Source organism: Guillardia theta (assembly GCF_000315625.1).
Source record: "Guillardia theta CCMP2712 unplaced genomic scaffold GUITHscaffold_55, whole genome shotgun sequence".
In the NCBI taxonomy this organism is placed as follows: Eukaryota; class Cryptophyceae; order Pyrenomonadales; family Geminigeraceae; genus Guillardia; species Guillardia theta.
The window spans coordinates 48,766-69,104 of record NW_005434619.1 but is presented as its reverse complement, the minus strand read 5'-3'; the positions used below and the strand labels follow the sequence as shown (position 1 = coordinate 69,104).

Here is a 20,339-nt window from a genome sequence, read left to right as displayed (position 1 = left end):
TGAGGAAAAGATGGAAAATAAGTAGTTAAAATTTTTTTAAATAATTTTACAAGAATAACTTGAAAATACACATAAACACTCGATTCGAATCCGATTTCCTGAGCTCTCTCTCTCTCTCTCTCTCTCTCCCCCCCCCCCCCCTCCCTCTCCTCTTACACTTCATCCCAGGTTCTCAAACGATCAGGATAGTCTTGACTCTACTCTTCCTCGCACGATGAATCAGTTCTACACCTGCATCCTCCGGGTTGCCGGCACCATCGCCATGATCTCCTACGTGTCTCCTACCTTCCTCTTCGCATTGCTCCCAGGTAAGCCCCTCCTCCCCTCAAGTTAGCCCGGCCTGCTGGTCCTCTCCTCTCCTCTCTTCTCCTCTCCTCTCTTCTCCTCTCCTCTCCTCGCTTCGCCTCGCCTCTCTGCTCTGCTCTCCCCTTTGACGCCTGTCAGTCGGGTACCTCTACTGGTACACGCAGCAGCTCTACTCCAAGACCTCACGCGAGCTCAAGAGGATCGAGTCGACGACAAAGAGCCCGCTCTACTCGCACTTCGGGTGAGAGAAGAGGAGGAGAGGGGGAGAGAGCAGAGCAGAGAAGAGGAGGCGAAGAGACGAGAGGAGCGTGGTGCTTGTCTCGTTTTCACTTTTTGAGCAGGGAAAGCATCGCTGGCAGTACCATCATCCGAGCTGGAGGACAAGCAGGACGATTTTGCCAAGAAAATTGCGAAAAGGTGGGGAGAAGGAGGGAGGAGGAGGAGGTGGGAGAAGGGGAGGAGGAGGGAAGAAGAAGCGTTCAGGATGGGATTATGATGAACCTGGTGCAGAACAGCAATTGAGGCAGAAGGCAGTCAAATACAAAGAGAAGGAGAGAGAAGAAAGGAGGAGAGAAGGAGGAGGGGAGGAGGGGAGGAGGGAGGTGGTTTACTTTTCATTCCGCAGGTTGATCGGGTCAACAACTTGTTCAGCCTCATCAACGGCTGCAACCGCTGGCTGGCTGTCCGTCTTGAGCTCTGCGGCAATGGGATCGTTACTGGAGCTGCCTTGGCTGGTGAGAGGAGGAGGAGTAGCAGGACGAGGAGGAGATGACGATTTTGCAGGAATCGTATCGCGGAAGCTCGGGTGGCTCAATCCAGCGAGGTAAGAAGAAGAAGAAGAAGAAGAAGAAGAAGAAGAAGAAGCGCTTGTCTCGTTCACTTTCGCTCTTCTCACTCTCCTCACAGGGCGAGCATGGTCGGCCTGAGCTTGACGCTCGCGCTGTCAGTCACAAACTCACTCGCGTGGATGGTGAGGATGAGCACAGAGGCCGAGGCTCAGATGAACTCCGGTGAGACAAGAGCGAACATGGCGTTGTTGAAGGAGGAGGAGGAGGAGGAGGAGGAGGAGGAGGAGAGGGTAACAGTGGCGATGGTGAAAGGAGGAGGAAGAGAGGAGGCGGAAAGTTTGGTGAAGGAGAAACCAGATTTCTGAGGTTGTGAATGGGATGGAGATGAAGGAGTTATTGGTGCCTGACTGTTTGGCTCAAAGTTGAGCGAGTCGCGGAGTACGTTGAGATCCTGTCGGAAGAGGAGGTGAGATGTCAGCGAGCCAGTGATAGACTCTTCTAACTCTCTGCCTCCTCTCCTCCTCCTCCTCCTCCTCCTCCTCTCCTCCTCCTCCTCCTCCTCTCCAGTGGTTGGGCACCGTGCTCAAGAACCCAACGGACTTCTTCAAGAGGACGGAGGGCGACAAGACCCACAAGGAGCAGCAGCAGTACCTTGAGCTGTCGGACTGGCCGTCGCGAGGAGAGATTTCCTTCCACAACTTCTCCATGCGCTATCGCCCCGACCTTCCCGACGTCCTCTCCTCCGTCTCCCTCACCATCCGTGCCGGCGAGAAGGTCGGCATCTGCGGAAGGACGGGAGCCGGGAAGAGCTCCCTGCTCATGGCGCTGTTCCGCATGTCACTCATCAGCGGAGGACGGATCGAGATCGACGGGCAGGACATCACCCGTGCCCATGTCGGCCTCCTCCGTGAAGGGCTCGCGATCGTGCCGCAGGAGCCGATGCTCTTCCAGGGGAGCATCGCCTACAACCTCGACCCCTTCGGGGAGTACAAGGAGGAGCAGCTTTGGGACGCTCTCGCCTCCGTCCAGCTCGACGTGTACGTGCGATCGCTCCCTGAGAAGCTGGAGGCTCAGGTTGGGGAGGGAGGAAGCCACCTCAGTGTCGGGCAGAGGCAGGTCAGTGTCGTCTCCTTGCTCTCGGTCCTCTCGCCCTCCTGCCCTGCCTTGCTCGTCATCGCTCCTCTCCTCTCGCCTCCTCTCGCAATCCTCCTCCATCTCTTTCCCTCCTCCCATGTCTTCCCTTCCTCCCTCCCTCTCCCTCCTCTCTGTGTCCAGCATGCTCATCAGAGTCTCAGCTGCTGTGCATGGCGCGAGCGCTGCTGCGGGGAACGAAGATCCTGGTGCTGGACGAGGCGACGGCAGCGGTCGATCACGAGACGGACGCCATGATCCAGTCGGCGATCCGACGAGCTTGTCACTCTTGCACCGTCATCACCATCGCGCACAGACTCAACACCATCCTCGACTACGACAAGGTACGAGGCTGTGGGGGAAGCAGACTAGGATGTGTTTTGTACGGCAGTATTAGGAGGAGAACAAGGTGGCAGGAGAAGGAGAGTAAGAGCAAGATCAAGGGGCAGGGCGAGGAATGGGGAAGAGAGGTGGAGGAGGGGTTGGATTGGAGGGAACGTTGAAAGAATTTTCCTGCCAGGTTCTCGTGCTCGGCCAAGGTCAAGTGCTGGAGTTTGACTCGCCCAACAAGCTTCTGTCGGACCCTTCGAGTCAGTTTTCTCAGCTCGTGTCCCTTTCAAAGGTCCGCCGGACGTCGAGTCTGTCCTTCGACGTCGACAAGATCCCCAGCGATAGCTGAGAGCAGGACATGCGAGCTAAGTGATAAACTTTCATGGCACGACTGCCGTCCTTGCTCTGTCTTGCGCCGCACCCTCGACAGGCCCCTCTAGCGAGATGCAGTACATGTTGTTGTCTCTGCATCCCACAAACACTCTGCCGACGCTGCCGCTGCAAGGCAGGAAGTCAACCAGGGACCACAAAGACGTAGTGAACCTTTCAGAGTGCGGGAGAAGGAGCGAGGGGATGAACACTGGGGAGGAGAAAGTTTCTCCCCCCAGTCTCAACATCCCCAGCAGCTGCCCGTCCCTGCTCAAGGATCCAAGTCAGCCAACCCCGCACATCCAACGGTCCGCTGCTCTCACTCTAACTTGACCATGACAACGTGACCGTCACTGTTGCAGAAGATACCAAAGGTCCCGCTGCTTCCTCGGTGCAAGCACGGAGCCCCCGTGACCTGGAGGGGGAGAGGGGCTGGTGAGAGTGACCAGGAGGAGGGAGGAAGTACAGGAGACGAAGATCCCGAGATCAGAGCTTGCTTCCACCTGACCTGCCCGTCGCTCTTGTTCACCTTCAAGGGACCGGAGGAATGAGCCGGGGGCCGCAAAGTCAGTTCAACTCACCGAGTAGATGAAACCAAGTTGACAGCCGAAGTAAACAAACCCTCCCAACACCTGCCGGGCGAACATGTCACGCCCTGCTGAACTTCGAGCAGCGCGAATGAGCTCACTCGTGGCGAATAGAAGATGGGTCCTGCCGCTCTGACACTCCAGACCTGCCAACGACCGGAGAGCGTTTAGGGGTCGAAGGACCAAAAGTGAGATTTGACATCTTACAAGGTGACCCTCGATGTTGAACTTGTTCAGAGTTCCATCAGCATGCGCGATGTAGATGTTGGAGGAGCTCTCGACATCGATGCAAGGAGAAGCGAAGATCTGAGGAGAAGGTTTCATGGGCAAGGAGATGCGATGGGAGAAGCAACAAATGAAGGACAGAGATACCGGGGATGCACAGCTTTCTGCCCACTCTGACTTCCATCCCTGGGAGCAACCAAGACGAGATATCACGACAGGCCAGGATGAACAGAAAGGTTGTTCAGATGAAAGCGATTCTTGCCACCATTACCGTCATGGCGGTCCCACATGAGTTAGAGATACACTTGACTGTTCCTGATCAATCATTTCAAACACATGGATACAGGGGAGGAGAAGTTTAGCGCACCCTTGATGGAGCATGCAACAAGCTTCATATCATTCTGAAACAGCCATGACGTCACTTTATGGGTCAAAACATGATGAACGAGGTACATTCTCCATCAAGACAGCAGGAGCTCCGAACACAGCTTCTCCCATCTCACAAATAACTTCATCTCTGAGTTCAACACCTGTCAAACCGCATTCAACTTTACATTCCATCTCCACTCTCTCAGAGCACCCTCCCTTCCCTCGACCCGACAGAGGCTTCTGATTTTCCCATCATGTGAACCGAAGAAAGACATTCCTGACGCTCTGTCGACCCTCACCCCTCCCTGCCATCCTCGTTACAGCCCAACTCAAGTCGACACAATCATCGACCTTGACAGCATCTCCCGTGCAGAACACCTGCAATATGTCGCCGCAAGCCGCATCAATGCCAAAGACGCTGTTAGCGTAAGTCCCCACGAAAACAACCCTTCCTCCCGAGCTGATTGAAGCTGGTCCCTGTGGAAGTAAGATAGGCCAGAGGGTTAGAGGACCTGACAGGGTGGAGTCTGACGAACCTCTACTCTTCCTCGTACTCTCGAACACCAGAGGGTCTGCCCTGAGAGGACACACATGCACTTGACGATGTGAGCATGGGAGGACGCGATCGCAACCTGTCGCGCAGGATGAGGGGCAGAGACAAGGAGGAGGAGAAGAAAATGCGGAGGGGGGGGGGGGGGGGGGGATCCAGAGAACCTGCACGCTAGTGTCGTCCGTGACGTAAGAGAGGAGTAGAGGAGCGCAATCCACACACTTGGCGAGGTCGTTGGTCCAGACCACATGCATGAAGTACGTCTTGTTTGTTATGTCTGTGTACATTGAGCAAGGAGGAGTCAGGAGGGAGGGTGAAACCTGACAGGTATGCTGTATCCTTCACGATTAAATCGTTATCAGGAGACAACTCTGGACTCTCACGTATTCGGAACTGGTTTGCCTTTTTGGACTGTTTCATGCAGTATAAATGATCCTGTGAAACCGTTTCATATCAGAGGCACACTTCAAAGTACAAAACTTCTAGCCACATCATATATTTCCACATGTCAACACCAACCTCTTTGCTGAATGCCTTGGTTCTGAAATCAGAAAACTCTATCTTGGAATGTGCCGAGCAACCTCCAGCCCACCACTCCAAACATCCTTCCTTGATCACTCGCAAGACTCTATGGCTGGCATCAACACTCGTTTCTTCCACATCAGCCCTTTTCCGCTTGTGAGATTCCTCACGGACCTTGGCAAGCATTGGCTCATCAAACATGATCCGAACAGTCTTGATGAGTTCTGCTCGCGGTTGTTGCAGGACAATCTGAAGCAAACGCATGAAATCTGCTCTTGGGTTACCCGGTCCGTCATTGTGAAGCTTTCCTCTTCGATGCAGTAAACATGAGACGAGCCGGATGGCACTAAGGGAATTTCCCCCTCTGGCAAGGTAAAAGGCCTGATCATCTCTCTCGGCTTTGTCAGGCTGACATTTCATAAAACCTGTTTGAACATGTCATGTCTACCGACTTGCAAAGGTTCCAAACCTGCCACAGAACGCTCCCATTCTTCCCGCACCCAATCTTCGACCTTGTCTAGAGGAATAGTGTTGTTCTTGTCCGAATCACCGACCTGGAACAACTCCACTCACTGGACCAGGAAGCAGACATCAAGAATGCAGTACTGAGTCTTGTAGGAATCGAGTCAACTTTCTTCTGTCCAACTTCCCTGTCATGGTTGTTGGCAAAGTCTTCACAAACATGATCTGAGCAACTTTTCTTGTCAAAACCAGGTCATGGAGTAGTGCGATGGGCGATACCTTCCATGGGATGCTATGGGATGGGAGGTTCCTTACACATTCTTCGATCAGCGAAACTCTCACTTGTTCCTCGTCCACATCTCTTTGCGGGATGACCAAGGCAAAAAGCCTCTGGACTATCTGATCGCCATTCTGCGAAAGGTCTTCCACTCCGACCGCAGCAGCCAAAACAGATCGCGACGCTGATAGGACACTCTCAACCTTGCAGGGAGACGAAAATCACATCAACACCACAATCACATTAAATTTCACCCGGGAGACGTCGATTCCGACACCCATGCATTTCATCTCCAACATTTTATGAGCGCACAACCAGGCACATCAACAGCCATACCACGTTGCCGTCCTCTCGACCAGCAAATCGAATTTTCCCTCCCTCACCAACAACCCCTCGATCATTCGTGATGAAACATCTCTCCCCACTGAGCGTCATCGCAAACACTGCATGATCAGGCAGCTCCCCTCCCGCCCACTCGTCCTGTTTTCCGCTAAGGTATCCCCTGCCCACCTGCACCCCAGCGATTCGGATTCTGCCGAATGCACCATCGGGACAAGGCTGCCCTGAACGATCGACCTGCGCGACCATCATGCTGAGACGGTTGCATGCAGACCGTTACGATGTCAAGAGCAACGCGAGGGAGCGGGTCACCTGGTCCATTGGAACAGAGAAAGTAAGGCACCTCCTGTCAGTTCCAGAGCTTCCGCAGTTGAACGACTTACCTACGATACATCGATCGTGAATGCTTCGCATCCTGTGAGCGCTCTGATACACACAGCACTCTGTACAGCCATACAGGTTCAATAGCACGAACGAGCTTGCCCACAAGTTGACCTGCAGTGAATTCACATGAGAATCAGGAGCATGTTCGTCAGACCATGCTCCCACTCGTCATCTCGCCTCCTACCCCAACCACAGACAGGTCAGGGAGTTTCGCCTCGAGCTCCCTCGGCTCAGTTGCTTGTAGCTCGTAGGCGATGTAGTTCAAGATCGAAGGAGTCGTGCACAGGTGAGTCGCCCGCGTTGCCTGCAACGCTCCAGCGCAACCCAGCAGAAAGTTGCTCCTCCATTCGTTGGCTTCAATCCTATGATCTTCCTGCTTGCCGTCCCACAGGCACAAGACTGCACCATGATAGAGGGCAGCTAGAACATCTCCAGCGTAGGGATCAAAGACAAAAGGCGACCAGAGCAGAATCCTCTTCTGCCTGCCTCCCTTGGCCTCTTCTACGAGAACAGGATGGTTGATGATGTAGTTTGCTACTGATTGATGCTCGGCGAGGACATAACGAGAAGTACCGCTGGTTGATCCGGAAGTTGGATATGCCCTGCAATTGATGTAAGTAGTGTCGACAGAGAAGGGTCTCAAAAACCAGCAAAGATGGCTTGCTGTGATTGTGGTTTCTATGGCAGCTCTACAGTCCAACGCATCTCTGTTTGACTCTTCATAACGAAATCTACAAACATTGACAAACATCCTCCGCTCGTTCGAGTTTTGAATCAATCGTTCCACAACTCTCTCCTTCCAAAAGTTTTCAACTGTTTAGAACCATCAAATGAGAATCTCACCTGGCAGTTCTCGTATAGCACATGCTCGACTTCTTCAGGCATCTGAGAGTTAACCTCCCCTGGTTGCGACAGATCACATGGAATTATCACTGCTCCTGCCATTATGATGGAAAGATGGACGATGACGGATAAGGGATAGCTCTGCACGCATGTGACAACAAAAGAACCCGGTTCGATGCCCAAGGACTTCAATTGGAGACAAGAGTTTGACGCTCTAGAGAGAAGTTCTCGTCGCGAAAGCCGTTGATCAGGATAGATTTCAATGGCAACATCGTCGGCTTCAATCAAAAGTTTGTCTACAATCATTTCATGCACGACAAATCTCTCCGGCAAACCCTGCTCTTGCACGACCTCAGAATCCGCTGGTCTGAAATCTGCCATGACGGATCTAGTGGAAGAGGGCGCGTCTCTTCCACTAGATCGTGCTCTCATGACTAGTCTCTCAGCATGACCGTCCCTTGGCCATGCACACAGTCGCCCTCCCTTGAGGCTCTGCCGCCGCATGGACGAAGGACGGGGTCCCGCATGGCAAACCACAAACTGCGCAGTGGTCAGGGAGGGGATGTGGTACATATTTGGCATTATTGAGTAAACAATTTCAGGTTATTTTTTTGCACTCTAATAAATCAAGCTCGCCTCAGTGATGTTTTATAAGTCAGTAGTGATCAAAGATCAAAAATGCGTTGCTTTGTCCCAGCGGTTGCCAGGCAGGCGGTAAACATGGCGCGAGGGAGCTGAAACGCCCCGCCATGTCACGTAGCTCGCGCTTGTTGTTCTAAGTGTTGGAACCCGCTGCTCACACATGGATGACGATGAAGATGTTGTCGTGCGACTCGCAATGCTTGAGGACCGAGTCAGCGCTCTGGAAGAGTCCGTGCTGGGCTCCATTGAGGAAAACAGGAGCAAGTTCCTTGCGCTCTCAGAGGCTGCAGACACAGAGAAGGAATCAATCGCCATGATGAAGGAGACGGTCGAGAAGAATCTGCATAAGCTGGAGGGAGCTGTGTCCCTGGACATCAATCTAGAGCGGCTTGCTCGCAAGGAAGCAGAGACCAAACTTGAGAAGTTCGTCAACGACAAGATCCTTTCCTTGTCGCTCGAGGCGCAGGCAGGTTCAGCATCCTATTCTCAAGAAAGGTTAAGGGGCGATGAGGTGGACCAATATGCTTTGAAGGGGATGATCGTAGAAAACCTCCAGGCAGAGCGAGAGAAATGGAGGAATGTCGAGGAGCACCTGCTGAAGAAGATTGACATCACGTCCGAGGAGATACAGAAGATGATCAGGATCGAGAGCAAGATCAGAGAGGAGTCGACTCGCGACATCATCTTGATGTTGTCCAAGTTCAAGGAAACCATCGGGTCCGACATTGCGCGTGAGAAGCAAGAGAGAGAGCGAGTCACAGAATCGATCCTCAGGATTCTGGAGGAGGCGAACCTTCGAGGGAGTGGAGGAGCACCGCATCGCAGCTAGCATCGCTGCCTTGTTTCAATGAGCATTGGGGGTTTCCAAGGAAAATTCACTTACAGTTACAGAACGGTAAAGGATGTAAGAGAGAGCAATTACAGTGTTTAGGTTATAATCGAAATGTGTCGAGGTGTGTCCGTCGTCTTGATTGTCTTAGAAGGGATTCTTGAATAGCAGCACCGCCAAGTTTCCCGCATAAAACATATACAACAGAGTTTGCTTCTCGTACACAATGTCTGCACCGAAACCTTCGCCAATAACGCAGCACCAGTTGGGTGCGAACTTCTTGTCCATAGTTTCCTTCACTTGCTTTGCTGCAAGCTGTTGTGAAGCAGTCAACAACAGCAAGTAAGAAAGCATCATCATCTCTGGCTCCTTACATCATACTTGGGAGGCTTCATGTTGCCGAACTTTTCTATTGCACTGATAACAGCGTCAACTGCCTCTATCCTCATCTCCTCCTTCATGTCAGTCTGGGTCTGCAAGGAAGACAAGCATGTAAGGAAAAAAGCACATCAACGTTTGGCTGGCACCTTCACAAGCGGATACATCATGGCCATTCGAGCATCAGCCGATGTTGCTGCAGCTCTGATGGTTGAAGCGGGATCAGACATCTGAGAGAAATAACAAAGGTCAGCTAAAGTTGTTTTCTCAGACGAAAAGCTCTTAGATTAGTGTTCATTCTGTCTTCCACTCCATCTTGGATGATGCTTACCGCCCTAACTGAATTCGCAAGATTGAAATGAGATTGCATCCAGCATCCAGCAATACTAGGACGGGAATCCTCAAACACAACACCTCTATGCGGTTTGCAAAATGAGAATAAATTTGCAAATGGCATTCGGATCAGCGATCAACGAACAACAATTCAACTTGACTAGTAGATAGAGTCAAGGTTGTGTATTCCAGGGATCCGATCGGAACCCTACTCACACCCTGGGAACCCGGCTCTCAAATATGCTCGGTAAGCTTGTTCCCCCCCCATTCTTCACCTCCAAGCTTTGAAGGCTGTCACATGCTCCCACTCTCAGGCTACACTGGACCTTCTGACTTCTCTCTTCCTTCTGTTTCTTCCTCCCCCTCCCATGTCCACCATAATCAGCTCTGCTCTCCTAGCCTTGACTTCAAGAGCCCTCTGGCATTACGGGCCCTACCCACAACGCACACACCCCTCCTTTGGCCCTATCTGGACCCTACTAGGCTACCACACGATTCTAACGGCTCTGAATAACTGGTGACCCGAGTATGAGAGCAATGAGCTCGGATTGGGAACCGGGCTCAGTGATCGGACCATACGGTACACAGGCTGACAGTCGAAGCCCGGGTCGGGACCGCCCGGCCGGGCCGGGCCGCCACTGAGACTCAGCGCCCGCCGCCCGCGTCTCGGATTGAGTGCCGTCATCGGGCCCGGCCGGGCCGGGCCCGGCGGGGCGAGACTCTGAGACCGAGAGGCAGTGATTCGGATCTCGAGCCTGAGAGCGGCGTACCGGCGGCCGGGTCCGTCCGACTCATCCGGGACTCGATGATAGGCCCTAACTCGGGCCAGGCTGGCCCAGGCTTGATAACCGTTCAACTGTAATTCCACTGTACGCGGACCCCGCGCGCGGGCGGGGCGGGCCCGCGGCGCCGCGCGTCGGACGCCGCCGGGTCCGCCGCCCGCCTCCGACTCGGAGGTGCCAGAGTTACTCTAAACTGAGACCGCTTGGAGGTGACAGTGAAGTCGGCGACCGGCGGTAGCCGCTGGGCCCGGTGCAGGGCCGGTGCGGCAGCGAGCCGCTGAGCCGAGGTCGCCAGGCTTTGGGGCACTGGGCGGGTGGGTGTGAGCACTCAGTGACAGGCAATGCGCGGCTGACGGTGAACAGCCGGTCATGACACAGTAGTGAAGAGTTTTATTCCGTTCAGAACCAGCAAAGATATCTCAAATTGAACACATCACCAGGCACCTCAGAAACCAACCTCTCCTCAAGAAGCGGAGAGAATGAAGATGAAAAGTTGTCTCCAGACCACATTGCATCCAGTTGAGGGAGTATCTCTCCCTGCTCATGTCGATTGCTCGTTATCTTCGGCGATCCGTTTGTGCAGTCATTCCCTACCCTCACGCACCGCCAGCATGGTCGCTGTGCCTCGCACTTCATCTTCCGCTCCCTGCAGTATGTGCACGCCTGCTTCGTCTGGTTCCTCCCCCTCTTCTTCTCCGCCGGCTGCTCTGGTGGTAAAACCCCGTCACGCACGCAGTCCGCGCTCGACTCCAAGCAGCGTGAGCATGGGTTGAGGTCGTCGCACTTCATCTTGCGTTGCTTGCAGACTCGACAAGCAAGACGGGCGCGGCGCTGGGAGGAGGGCTTGGGGTCGTCGGAGTCGCCAGGGAGGTAGCTGGAGACGAAGGACTGTACATCAGAGGGAAGGAGGGGGACGAAGGGAAGGAGTTGATCAATTGGGCTTTCGAAGCCTTGACCATGATTACTCATATCCATAGGAGAAAGGTGTGTCGTATGAAATCGTGCTCGCCTGTAATCAATCATCAGTGTCAGGAAATCTGGAAAAAGATCTCTGGCATTCATTGGGTAATGGATCGATGTCGATATGGATCTAACTAGTCGCTCACTTTCGACTGAAACAGAATAGGCATAGGGAAGAATGTTTGCAAGAGCAAGCAGTACAGGTGGGATCGAAGACGTGGATGGGATGTCACGAGATGGTATGGTGGAGGTTTCCAGCGCGGTGGGGATTTTCTAGCGGCTCGAGCTCAGGGGCAGGAGGTAACTTTACGACACTGGAAGAGGACATTCCTGTTTACTACACAGTTATCGGTACAGTAGGGGTACTATGTCGGGGAAATGAGGGGGTTACCTTGAATTTTCGGCTCGGAGCTCAGTTGAGTAGTAAAGAAAACGTGACCAGCCTTCGCTTCGGAGTTGTCGATCGGAGGTTGTCGTGCCAAGGTCAATAGAGTAGAGGAACAGAAGAGAACAGAACAGTTCGTGCCATGAGGGTTCTGCTGCCAGAGAGTGCAGCTTCTTGTTGAGGTAGCATGAACTAACTAGTTGTGTTGGACCGGACGATGCTCGAGGGGCTGCAGTTGACTCCAGGCTCTGCTACCTGAAGGCCGTGGCGAGGTGGATGAAGCAGCACGAGAATCTCAAAGAAGTGCATCTGGCGAGGAACAGCATCGGAATGCTTGTATCACATCGTGAGTGCTCTTGAATCGACATAGGTTCTGACTCTATGTGTGTCCATATCAACTTGAGATCTCAGGCATACTGTCTGTGATAGAGATGCGCACATCCATGTGAGGCACGGGATACCACAGAGTGAGTCTGCCAGATGATCATCTTGTCTACTGATTTTTTGCTACGATTTTTGCATAAATTGATTCAAACTGGCATAGTCTGTGCTATATCTGCCTGGGAAAAGAATTATGCGCTGTACATTCAACTCATTTTTACTTGTGAAGAACGAGTGCAGAAGAAGGGAAAGAATAAGATTCGGGCAGCTACCAGATGCTGCAAGGTCTTGATATCAAAGATCATTTGCATCATGAACTCTATCTATTGTATCTATCTATTGTGTATTGATTGCATATCCTTTTTTGTTTCTGTGAGAGGAGGAGATGTTGTCTACCACTGAAATCGTATGACTCGAAGATGACATTGGTGTTTTATAAAGACGAGGAGTAGAGATTCCTACCACTTTCCCTCTTGTCTGCAAAAACATCAAACTTTTTTAGCACAGCATGGTGAGAAAAATTCGCTGCCGAGATCTCAGGGTCAGTATGGTGAAGGAAGTGGACAATAATCAGATATGAATCTTTATATGAAGAGAAAATGGCCTTGATCTTTCAAGGACAGATCAGGCAAAGATACACAAGAAATGAGTGTGAGCAAGAGTGAAGTGAAGGGAGGAGGGTCGGCTCTTCAGTGGAAGGATGCAAACATCTGCTCAAGATGGAAGCAGGAAGGATAAGAACAGCTCTTTGTGAAGAGACTAGCGTACAACACGCTATATTCCAATGCAAGCGAGCAAGAAAGAAAAGATTAAAGATTGTTGAGTATGCGGAGGGGCAAAATAGAGAGCAAGAAAGTAATGGTTGTGGATTATGTGGAGAGGCCAGAAAGAGAGCACGCAAGTGATCAGCAAGGAAGGTTGTAGAATAGTTACAACACTGCGACGGAAGGCAAAAGAGATATAAAAGAGAGGAGAAAATGGAGCAGGGACTGAGAGAGAGGAGCAGGGAGTGAGGGGAGCAGGGGCTTGTGTGGGGCAGGAGCTGATGAGCAGAGGGGAGCGGGATAGTAAGAGGGGAGCAGGAGGGGAGCAGGAGGGGAGCAGGAGGGGGGCACGTACCTTACCAATAACGGGGAGTGGAAAAAGCGCTTCAGTACCGAACAGACAAAAATGCCCGTTGTATCCTTTCACTGCCAGAGAGTCAAAAAAAAAAATAGAAAGAAAGAAAGAAAGAAAAAACCAGCTTCTTCTTTTTTGAAAACAGTACTGTTATATATAATAAGCATAATGTTGGCCGCTTTTTTGTCTCCTTGCTTGCTCCGTCTCCTCCCTGTGCTCCCTGCTCCCTGCTCCCTGCTCCCTGCTCCCTGCTCCCTGCTCCCTTCTCCCTTCTCCCTGCTCCCTTCTCCCTTCTCTACTCCCTGCTCCCTGCTCCCTGCTCCCTGCTCCCTGCTCCCTGCTCCCTGCTCCCTGCTCCCTGCTCCCTGCTCCCTTCTCCCTTCTCTACTCCCTGCTCCCTGCTCCCTGCTCCCTGCTCCCTGCTCCCTGCTCCCTGCTCCCTGCTCCCTGCCCTACCTGTACTTCTATTCCTCGGTCCCTACATTCAACTCCTCCTATCGCCGTAACCCTCTCCAGCAGATCATCGAAAAAGATGTTCGAAGAGGCGCAAACTCAAGGCGGGTGCTAGATCTGGAATGTACTCAGAATTCGAAACATTCCACAGTATCCCTTGTGTACAAATTTAGATTTTGCTATAGAATACAGTCCTTTGGCTCATTTGCTTGTCTTTTAGCTCTTATCAATGAAAGAATCCATCCTGTCTTTGTGTGTATCTAGCCCCTACTCTTCTGCCTGAAGCCGTGGGTGATCTGGAAAAATAACGAGCATCGGCAGTGGCAGTGTAAGGAATTCTAAGAAACTCCTGATGCCATTATTCCACGTCATCTGAAAGCAAGTCAAAAGTAGAATTCTATCTCCATGAAGTGTTGATTGCCGCATGCCTGTGCTGACATGACTTCACTCACAACCTAGAGCATATCGCGATGTTGTTGAAGATGATAGCGCAAAATGTTCATCGACGTAAACTTTATCTCCATATACATCTCCTTCTTTCGACCGGATTGAATGTCCTTAAAAGCTACTGCCTCCATCTCGATGCTCTGGCTCCATACCTCTGTGTATGTCCACATGTCTCTTCCGTTGGCTCTGCTTCTGTCTACTCAAACACTTGCTGCGAAGAAAGTTGGCAGTGTTGCGATGTTCTGCCTGTCGCGCCTTTGCGACTGATCTGTGGCTGTAGTGCTATCCTTGTACGCCGCTCTCTTCTGCTAGGGAGGCAGGGAAGGGAGACGGGGAGAGCAGTAGAGAATTTGAGAACTCGAGGGACAGCGGCAGGGTGTCGCTGCAACGTACATCCATTGTCTCTACCAAAGCGGCAACTGGTCGCCCAGGAGCATCTTGACGTAAAATCTTTCGCATTTGTCCGACAGCGAAGGTTTCCCCTTCTCCCAGTCCCTCCCGTCCGATCCTCCCCTCCTCCCCTCCCTTCCGGATCTCTCCAATTCCTCTCTTTCTGTCCTCTCACACTTTTCCTTCCTCCTCCCTGCCATGGGGATTGGATCTCTCTACTACCTCCATCCCTCCATCTACCCTTCCATTCCTCCCTCCCTCCCTTACTCTCTGTCTCTCTGTGCCTCTCTCTGTCTCTGTCTCTGTCTCTGTCTCTCTCTCTCTCTCTCTCTGTCTCTCTCTCTCTCTCTGTCTGTCTGTCTGTCTGTCTGTCTGTCTGCCTGTCTGTCTGTCTGTCTGCCTGTCTGCCTGCCTGTCTGTCTGTCTGTCTGTCTGTCTGTCTGTCTCTCTCTCTCACTCACTCACTCACTCACTCTCTGTGTCTCTGTGTCTCTATCTCTCTCTGTCTCTGTCTCTGTCTCTGTCTTTCCCTCTCCCTCTCTGTCTCTCTCTCTCACTTACTCTCTCACTTGATCTCTCACTGGCTCGCTGGCTTCGCTCTGATGTATGTCCCTCTTACTTGAGCTTGCGATCGTTGGAGGTTGATGCTGCTTCGACTCTGTTAGCAGCCGAGTATTTGGAGCTTCAGGATCCTGACGGATGCTGCATATTCGGTGCATTTCTGTTTGCCTCTAGTGCCTGCCTTTGTCAACCTCCCTTACTTGGTCTATTGAATCAATGGATTGGAATGGAATCAACATCGATGTCAACACCTGTATTCTCTGTGAACAGAACTTATGGCAACTCTCACTGGACATGCAACCAGCTACAAAATTTTGAATTGGGAAGTTTTCCATCCAGACATTATCCACCAAATGCTTCTTGCCTCGAAGAGCGCTCCTCCTTTCCTTCCGTCCTGCCTCCCACCAACCTCATTCATGTCTTCTTCAATGTCCCTCTGTCATCAGTCCTCTGTCTCGATTCTCCTCAAGGGACCTGGCGTATCATCTGTGCAGTCATTCCCTACCCTCACGCACCGCCAGCATGGTCGCTGTGCCTCGCACTTCATCTTCCGCTCCCTGCAGTACGTGCACGCCTGCTTCGTCTGGCTCCTCCCCCTCTTCTTCTCCGCCGGCTGCTCTGGTGGTAAAGCCCCATCACGCACGCAGTCCGCGCTCGACTCCAAGCAGCGCGAGCATGGGTTGAGGTCGTCGCACTTCATCTTGCGTTGCTTGCAGACTCGACAAGCAAGACGGGCACGGCGCTGGGAGGAGGGCTTGGGGTCGTCGGAGTCGCTAGGGAGGTAGGATGTGCCAGAGCTGGAGACGAAGGACTGTACATCAGAGGGAAGGAGGGGGACGAACGGAAGGAGTTCATCGACAGGAGCTAAGTTCGGTAACGGGCTGGAAGATGGAATGTCTGGTTGTTTCATGTTGAATGATTGCTTGGTGGAGATGATCTTGACCTTTTGGCAAGGAATTCTTTTTGCTTGACTGAGCTTTGCAGACTTCTCACTCAGGTCTCTCTACGGCCAACATCGACAGGAGCAAACTGTTCACTGAAGCAGGCTCTGCGTCTCGTGCTCGTCATGCGGTCCCGCCAGCGGCTGCGTGGAGGATCCGGTGCAGCAAGGGATGGGGTGCAGAGGAACGAGTACGTTTTACTTTTACTCTAAAATCATTCCGCGAAGGAGTCAGCGAGTTTACTACAGAGGCCTCTCAGGTCCGAAACGTCAACCAGAATGTCTACTCGGGCCCAAAAGGCCAGCGCATGACGTGAACCGGTGCGTGTTTCTGCTGTAGTAAAGCTCTCACTGCTGACCGCTGTACGCGTCGGAGTTCGGCTGAGACGGTTGAGCGCCGGACCGACCCTTTTACGACTCGGCTTCAGGCTCAAAATGTAGTACCGCTAATTTTACTTAACTTTCATCAAAGCTTAGAGGATTCAAAGGGTTTCATCTTGATTCAGGGTTTTAAAGGATTGCCCTCGTACTGCTTTTTAACTTAACTTTGAGTAAAGAACGTTCAAGTAAACGCTCGTGATCGGGTGGAATAAAGGGCCCGGGGCCCGGCGGGGCCCGGGGCCGAGTTCAGTCGGATTGTCCTCCGGTTCTGATTTCAAGTTAACTAAAGATGTTGACTGTTCAACTCTCAGAGTTCAACGAGTCCTCCAGGCCCGGCCGACGATCCTCGGGCCGGGCCGCCGGGCCACATCGCTTTCTGCGCCCCAATGCTGACATCCTTGAGACGTACAGGGCATGCGGGCTGAGATGAGAGAAGGTCTGCTTGAGAGTCGCCTTCTGGCGTTGAGAGGCTAGAGAGTATGGACGCTAGCGAGTATGCAAGAGGAGAAGAGGGAGCGGGAGAGGTAGGAGAATACGGCAGGGAGGGGGGGGGGGAGAGAAGGAGAAGAAGGAAAGGTAAAGGAAACAGGAAATACGTTAGTTGCGTGAAGGGGTTTCAGGATGATCACTTCTGTAAGACGGAAACCCAATGTGCTATCTCTGATGAGTCATCGGTCTATTCCTTCCGATAAGGACGGGGCATTTCGAGTCCATGTGTTGATTCTAACTCAAATCGCCGGTGGGTAGGAGTCTCGTGATAGAAAATGAATCCTTCGATCTTCAAGCGCAACTTCTCAAGCAGTAAGGTATGTTCAGAGTCATAGGTAGAGTGAGGTATGCTCAGAGTCATTGGTAGAGTGAGGTATGCTCAGAGTCATAGGTAGAGTGAGGTATGCTCAGAGTCATAGATATGCTCAGAGTCATTGGTAGAGTGAGGTATGCTCAGAGTCATAGATATGCTCAGAGTCATAGGTAGAGTGAGGTATGCTCAGAGTCATAGATATGCTCAGAGTCATAGGTAGAGTGAGGTATGCTCAGAGTCATAGATATGCTCAGAGTCATAGGTAGAGTGAGGTATGCTCAGAGTCATTGGTAGAGTGAGGTATGCTCAGAGTCATAGGTAGAGTGAGGTATGCTTAGAGTCATAGATATGCTCAGAGTCATAGGTAGAGTGAGGTATGCTCAGAGTCATAGGTAGAGTGAGGTATGCTTAGAGTCATAGGTAGAGTGAGGTATGCTTAGAGTCATAGATAGACTGAAGTATGTTCAAAATCGATTGACTTTCTCAATGTAAAAGTGGGTCTCACCCGATGGCGAGGAGCGATCTAGCGAATCCAAGGTGAGGTGACGCGGACGCGGACGGCCTCGCTCCGATGAACCGTTGCGTGACTGAGGGCGCAGGTAGTGAAATGCAGGTGTGGCAAGAGCAACACAATGCCGTACTGCGACAATTCTCATCGACACCCGTGGTAAGTGCAAGAATGCTCCTGGTTTATGATTACCTCTCCTCCCTTCTTCTGTCGATCTGATCTCGAATCAGGTACAGGTTGTCCTTGGCACAGAACCTGCGAGGATTCAAAGCGCATTCGAGCGATGTGTACCTGTTTGCAGGAGTTTTCCTGACATTCGCCAGTTTTGTGGCGTACCGAATCAGAGCCATAAAGTTGCAGAGCAGTGACTGACCTGCGTTTCTGATAATAACTCTGTTTCACCGCGGACGATGTTTGGATATGAATAAAACTCACATTGAATCAATTCACACAGGGCCGGGCGCGCTCGGACTCAATTCGTAGGCTGTGATCTGCCAGACAGACGATGATATCGGATAGCCGCAGTTAGTTGAGGGGCGTTCTCAACAGCACGGAATCAAGGCTGCGCAAGTACGGTGAAAGTTGAATCATAGTAGAGTGTCAGCAGTGGCACCGTGTGTGCGCGGCGTACGGTACCCCGCCCGGACGCCGAACTCGGGCCGCCGCGTCCGAGAGCCTGGGCTCGGAGGCGGGCCGGTCCGATCTTGAGCCGCTTTGCCAGACTGGCCGGCCGGCGGGCCGGGCAGTACGCGGCGGCGCCGTGACGGTCTAACTTGGCTTGCTCGAACTTCAAGGCTTCTTCACTCAAAGTTAAGTTAAAAATCAGTACGAGGACAATGAGGAGATCAGTCAGTACGGTACGGTACTACCGTACGGTGCGCCGGGTACGGCCTCCGGTACGAACGGTAGCCGTTTTGACAACTGAAAAAACTTGCCGGGTGCCAGCCCGGCCGGGATCATTCTGCGGCCCGCCGCCAGTTGAGTATTTTATTTACTCATCATTTTTCCCGAAGAAACTTTTGCCACCTGATGTGAAACTTTTGAAAAACTTCAAAATATGACACGCCAATTCGAATACGTAAAATGGTTGCCATCACCATACCCCAGCCAAAAATGCTGCCGGTGTCTTCGCCCTCTCCCTCCTCTTCTTCGTCTCCCTACCTTCCACCCTCCTCCTCCTCCTCCTCCTCCTCCTCCTCCTCCTCCTCCTCCTCCTCCTCCTCCTCCTCCTCGTCTCCGAGCTCGATGCTTTCTCGCTATCCTGCTTCCCTCCTCCAAGGCTCGCTCGCATCGCTCGGACATCCTTGGCTTCACTCGCGCAGCCAGCTATCACCATGCAGGAGGAAGAGAGCAAGCTTCAAGGATGAGGAAGCTGAGGAGCTCATAAGTCAGCTGCAGAGAGCAACAAGTGCTTCTCCTGACGACTTCGACTCGTGGGATGATTCAGATGCAGAAAGATGCACACAGTCTCCAGCTGACCGTGGCAAGCAATCATCTCAAGAGTCAGTGAAGAAGAAGAAAACTTATCGAGTATTGACCAAATATCCTCAAGACAACTTGGAATCACTTTGTAGATCTATGAAAAGAGCACAGAAACACTCGAAATGTCATTGCAAAACGCAATTTCAAGCAGTGCTGGTCAACCAAGGTCAAACACAAGAAGAGTGGCAAGGTAGATGCTTTCCACACCCTCTCTCTATTCTGACTTTGAATCAGGACACACTGTAGAAATGCTATCAAAATTATGTGAATTCTGCTTGTCTGCCCATCAAACGGTGATTCATTCCACGAGAGATTTTTGTCAAAGGACTCACCCTGTCCTGGAAGCCGATCGTTCGCTTCCTCGCAGAAATGCTGCACTCAGAAAGCCTCATGATTGAAAGAAGCTCACGCAACAGACTGGTTAAGACCATGTTCAAGTTGATGACAGCAATCAGGTCTGCACTGAGGCAGCGCGATCCGAGCTCTCACTTGTCGTGGGCAGGCGCTCGCGAAATGAGAAGTTTTCCTGCCAGACGGAGCATGAGTGGAGTGTGAGAGGAAATGTTGTTCTTTTGCCTTGTCTGACTTGATGTCTCATGGCAATGATGGCAATTAACTCGAAACCAACTCTAGTGCCTGCTGCGATCTCCCGTTTGGAATGAATGGAAGACAGACGTTGAGGTCAGAGTTCAACGTGACATGATGGTATTGCTCCAGGTGACAAGTGAGGAGGTTATGAAGCATGCCTTACATGTTCGCAGACTCCCAACAAAGAGGAGAGGCTCGGTGCTCTACGATGCCTGCTCAAGTTTGTTTCCTTCCTTCCATGTGCTTGCGCATGCCAACGTTGTTCACTGCAGCGATGTTCAGACCCCGTTAGGGAGCGAGATGATACGAAGGTTGCGGGGAGAGATCATCATATTGCCGAGTCTCTGCAGCTCGAAGAAGGAGATCCGGACAACAAGCTCCCTGATTGTTCTGATTGCTCTTGATGATCGTGACCCGGGGGAGGCGGAGGATGTGCTGAGGGTAAGCAAACCCACTTGTCATCTGCAATGACGTGGGCATGGCAGGAAATCGCATC

The 20,339-nt window shown here is 52.1% G+C and overlaps 5 protein-coding genes across 5 annotated transcripts in view; 2 read left to right on the top strand and 3 right to left on the bottom strand.

Annotated features, from left to right (window-relative positions):
• GUITHDRAFT_88223 (hypothetical protein) overlaps window positions 1-2,945 on the top strand; it is a gene marked incomplete at its 5' end in the record, with an annotated part of 9,842 nt that extends 6,897 nt beyond the window's left edge. The window contains 10 exons of the mRNA XM_005828924.1: window positions 169-308; window positions 445-547; window positions 648-723; window positions 932-1,040; window positions 1,090-1,129; window positions 1,213-1,316; window positions 1,517-1,560; window positions 1,662-2,210; window positions 2,390-2,569; window positions 2,746-2,945. Of these exons, the coding sequence (XP_005828981.1) occupies window positions 169-308; window positions 445-547; window positions 648-723; window positions 932-1,040; window positions 1,090-1,129; window positions 1,213-1,316; window positions 1,517-1,560; window positions 1,662-2,210; window positions 2,390-2,569; window positions 2,746-2,904 (1,504 nt within the window). The 3' untranslated portion in view covers window positions 2,905-2,945. The remainder of the gene's footprint in view (window positions 1-168; window positions 309-444; window positions 548-647; window positions 724-931; window positions 1,041-1,089; window positions 1,130-1,212; window positions 1,317-1,516; window positions 1,561-1,661; window positions 2,211-2,389; window positions 2,570-2,745) is intronic.
• On the bottom strand, window positions 2,936-7,863 carry GUITHDRAFT_111853 (hypothetical protein; the record flags this gene model as incomplete). The annotated part of the gene is made up of 23 exons (XM_005828923.1): window positions 2,936-3,053; window positions 3,099-3,191; window positions 3,248-3,339; window positions 3,506-3,556; window positions 3,719-3,817; window positions 3,884-3,922; window positions 4,008-4,051; window positions 4,104-4,137; window positions 4,190-4,266; window positions 4,317-4,410; window positions 4,457-4,582; window positions 4,642-4,737; window positions 4,820-4,932; window positions 4,976-5,090; window positions 5,175-5,426; window positions 5,678-5,731; window positions 5,955-6,119; window positions 6,171-6,206; window positions 6,253-6,492; window positions 6,568-6,750; window positions 6,794-7,435; window positions 7,483-7,541; window positions 7,650-7,863. 23 exons carry the CDS (start codon window positions 7,861-7,863, stop codon window positions 2,936-2,938), a joined length of 3,036 nt encoding a protein of 1,011 aa, XP_005828980.1.
• A 411-nt stretch (window positions 7,864-8,274) lies between these two features.
• GUITHDRAFT_164214 (hypothetical protein) lies at window positions 8,275-8,953 on the top strand (the record flags this gene model as incomplete). Its single annotated transcript, XM_005828922.1, has 1 exon — window positions 8,275-8,953. The coding sequence occupies exon 1, from the start codon at window positions 8,285-8,287 to the stop codon at window positions 8,951-8,953; it is 669 nt and encodes a 222-aa protein (XP_005828979.1). The 5' UTR covers window positions 8,275-8,284.
• Window positions 8,954-8,980: 27 nt separating this feature from the next.
• On the bottom strand, window positions 8,981-9,561 carry GUITHDRAFT_153648 (hypothetical protein). Its single transcript, XM_005828921.1, has 3 exons — window positions 9,481-9,561; window positions 9,328-9,426; window positions 8,981-9,268 (listed from the first exon to the last, which is right to left on the bottom strand). Exons 1-3 carry the CDS (start codon window positions 9,505-9,507, stop codon window positions 9,101-9,103), a joined length of 294 nt encoding a protein of 97 aa, XP_005828978.1. The 5' UTR covers window positions 9,508-9,561; the 3' UTR covers window positions 8,981-9,100.
• Window positions 9,562-15,405: 5,844 nt separating this feature from the next.
• GUITHDRAFT_153647 (hypothetical protein) lies at window positions 15,406-16,203 on the bottom strand. Its single transcript, XM_005828920.1, has one exon. The coding sequence runs from the start codon at window positions 16,050-16,052 to the stop codon at window positions 15,585-15,587; it is 468 nt and encodes a 155-aa protein (XP_005828977.1). The 5' UTR covers window positions 16,053-16,203; the 3' UTR covers window positions 15,406-15,584.
• Between the last annotated feature and the right edge of the window lie 4,136 nt (window positions 16,204-20,339).

Bases quoted from the DNA above. Each gene is read 5' to 3' on its own strand.
- GUITHDRAFT_153647 (XM_005828920.1), bottom strand. From the start codon at position 16,052: ATGAAACAACCAGACATTCCATCTTCCAGCCCGTTACCGAACTTAGCT.
- GUITHDRAFT_153648 (XM_005828921.1), bottom strand. From the start codon at position 9,507: ATGGCCATGATGTATCCGCTTGTGAAG. The intron at 9,427-9,480 runs GTGCCAGCCAAA...TCTTCCTTGCAG, and splicing joins TGATGTATCCGCTTGTGAAG to ACCCAGACTGACATGAAGGA. The intron at 9,269-9,327 runs GTAAGGAGCCAG...GCTTCACAACAG, and splicing joins TGAAGCCTCCCAAGTATGAT to CTTGCAGCAAAGCAAGTGAA.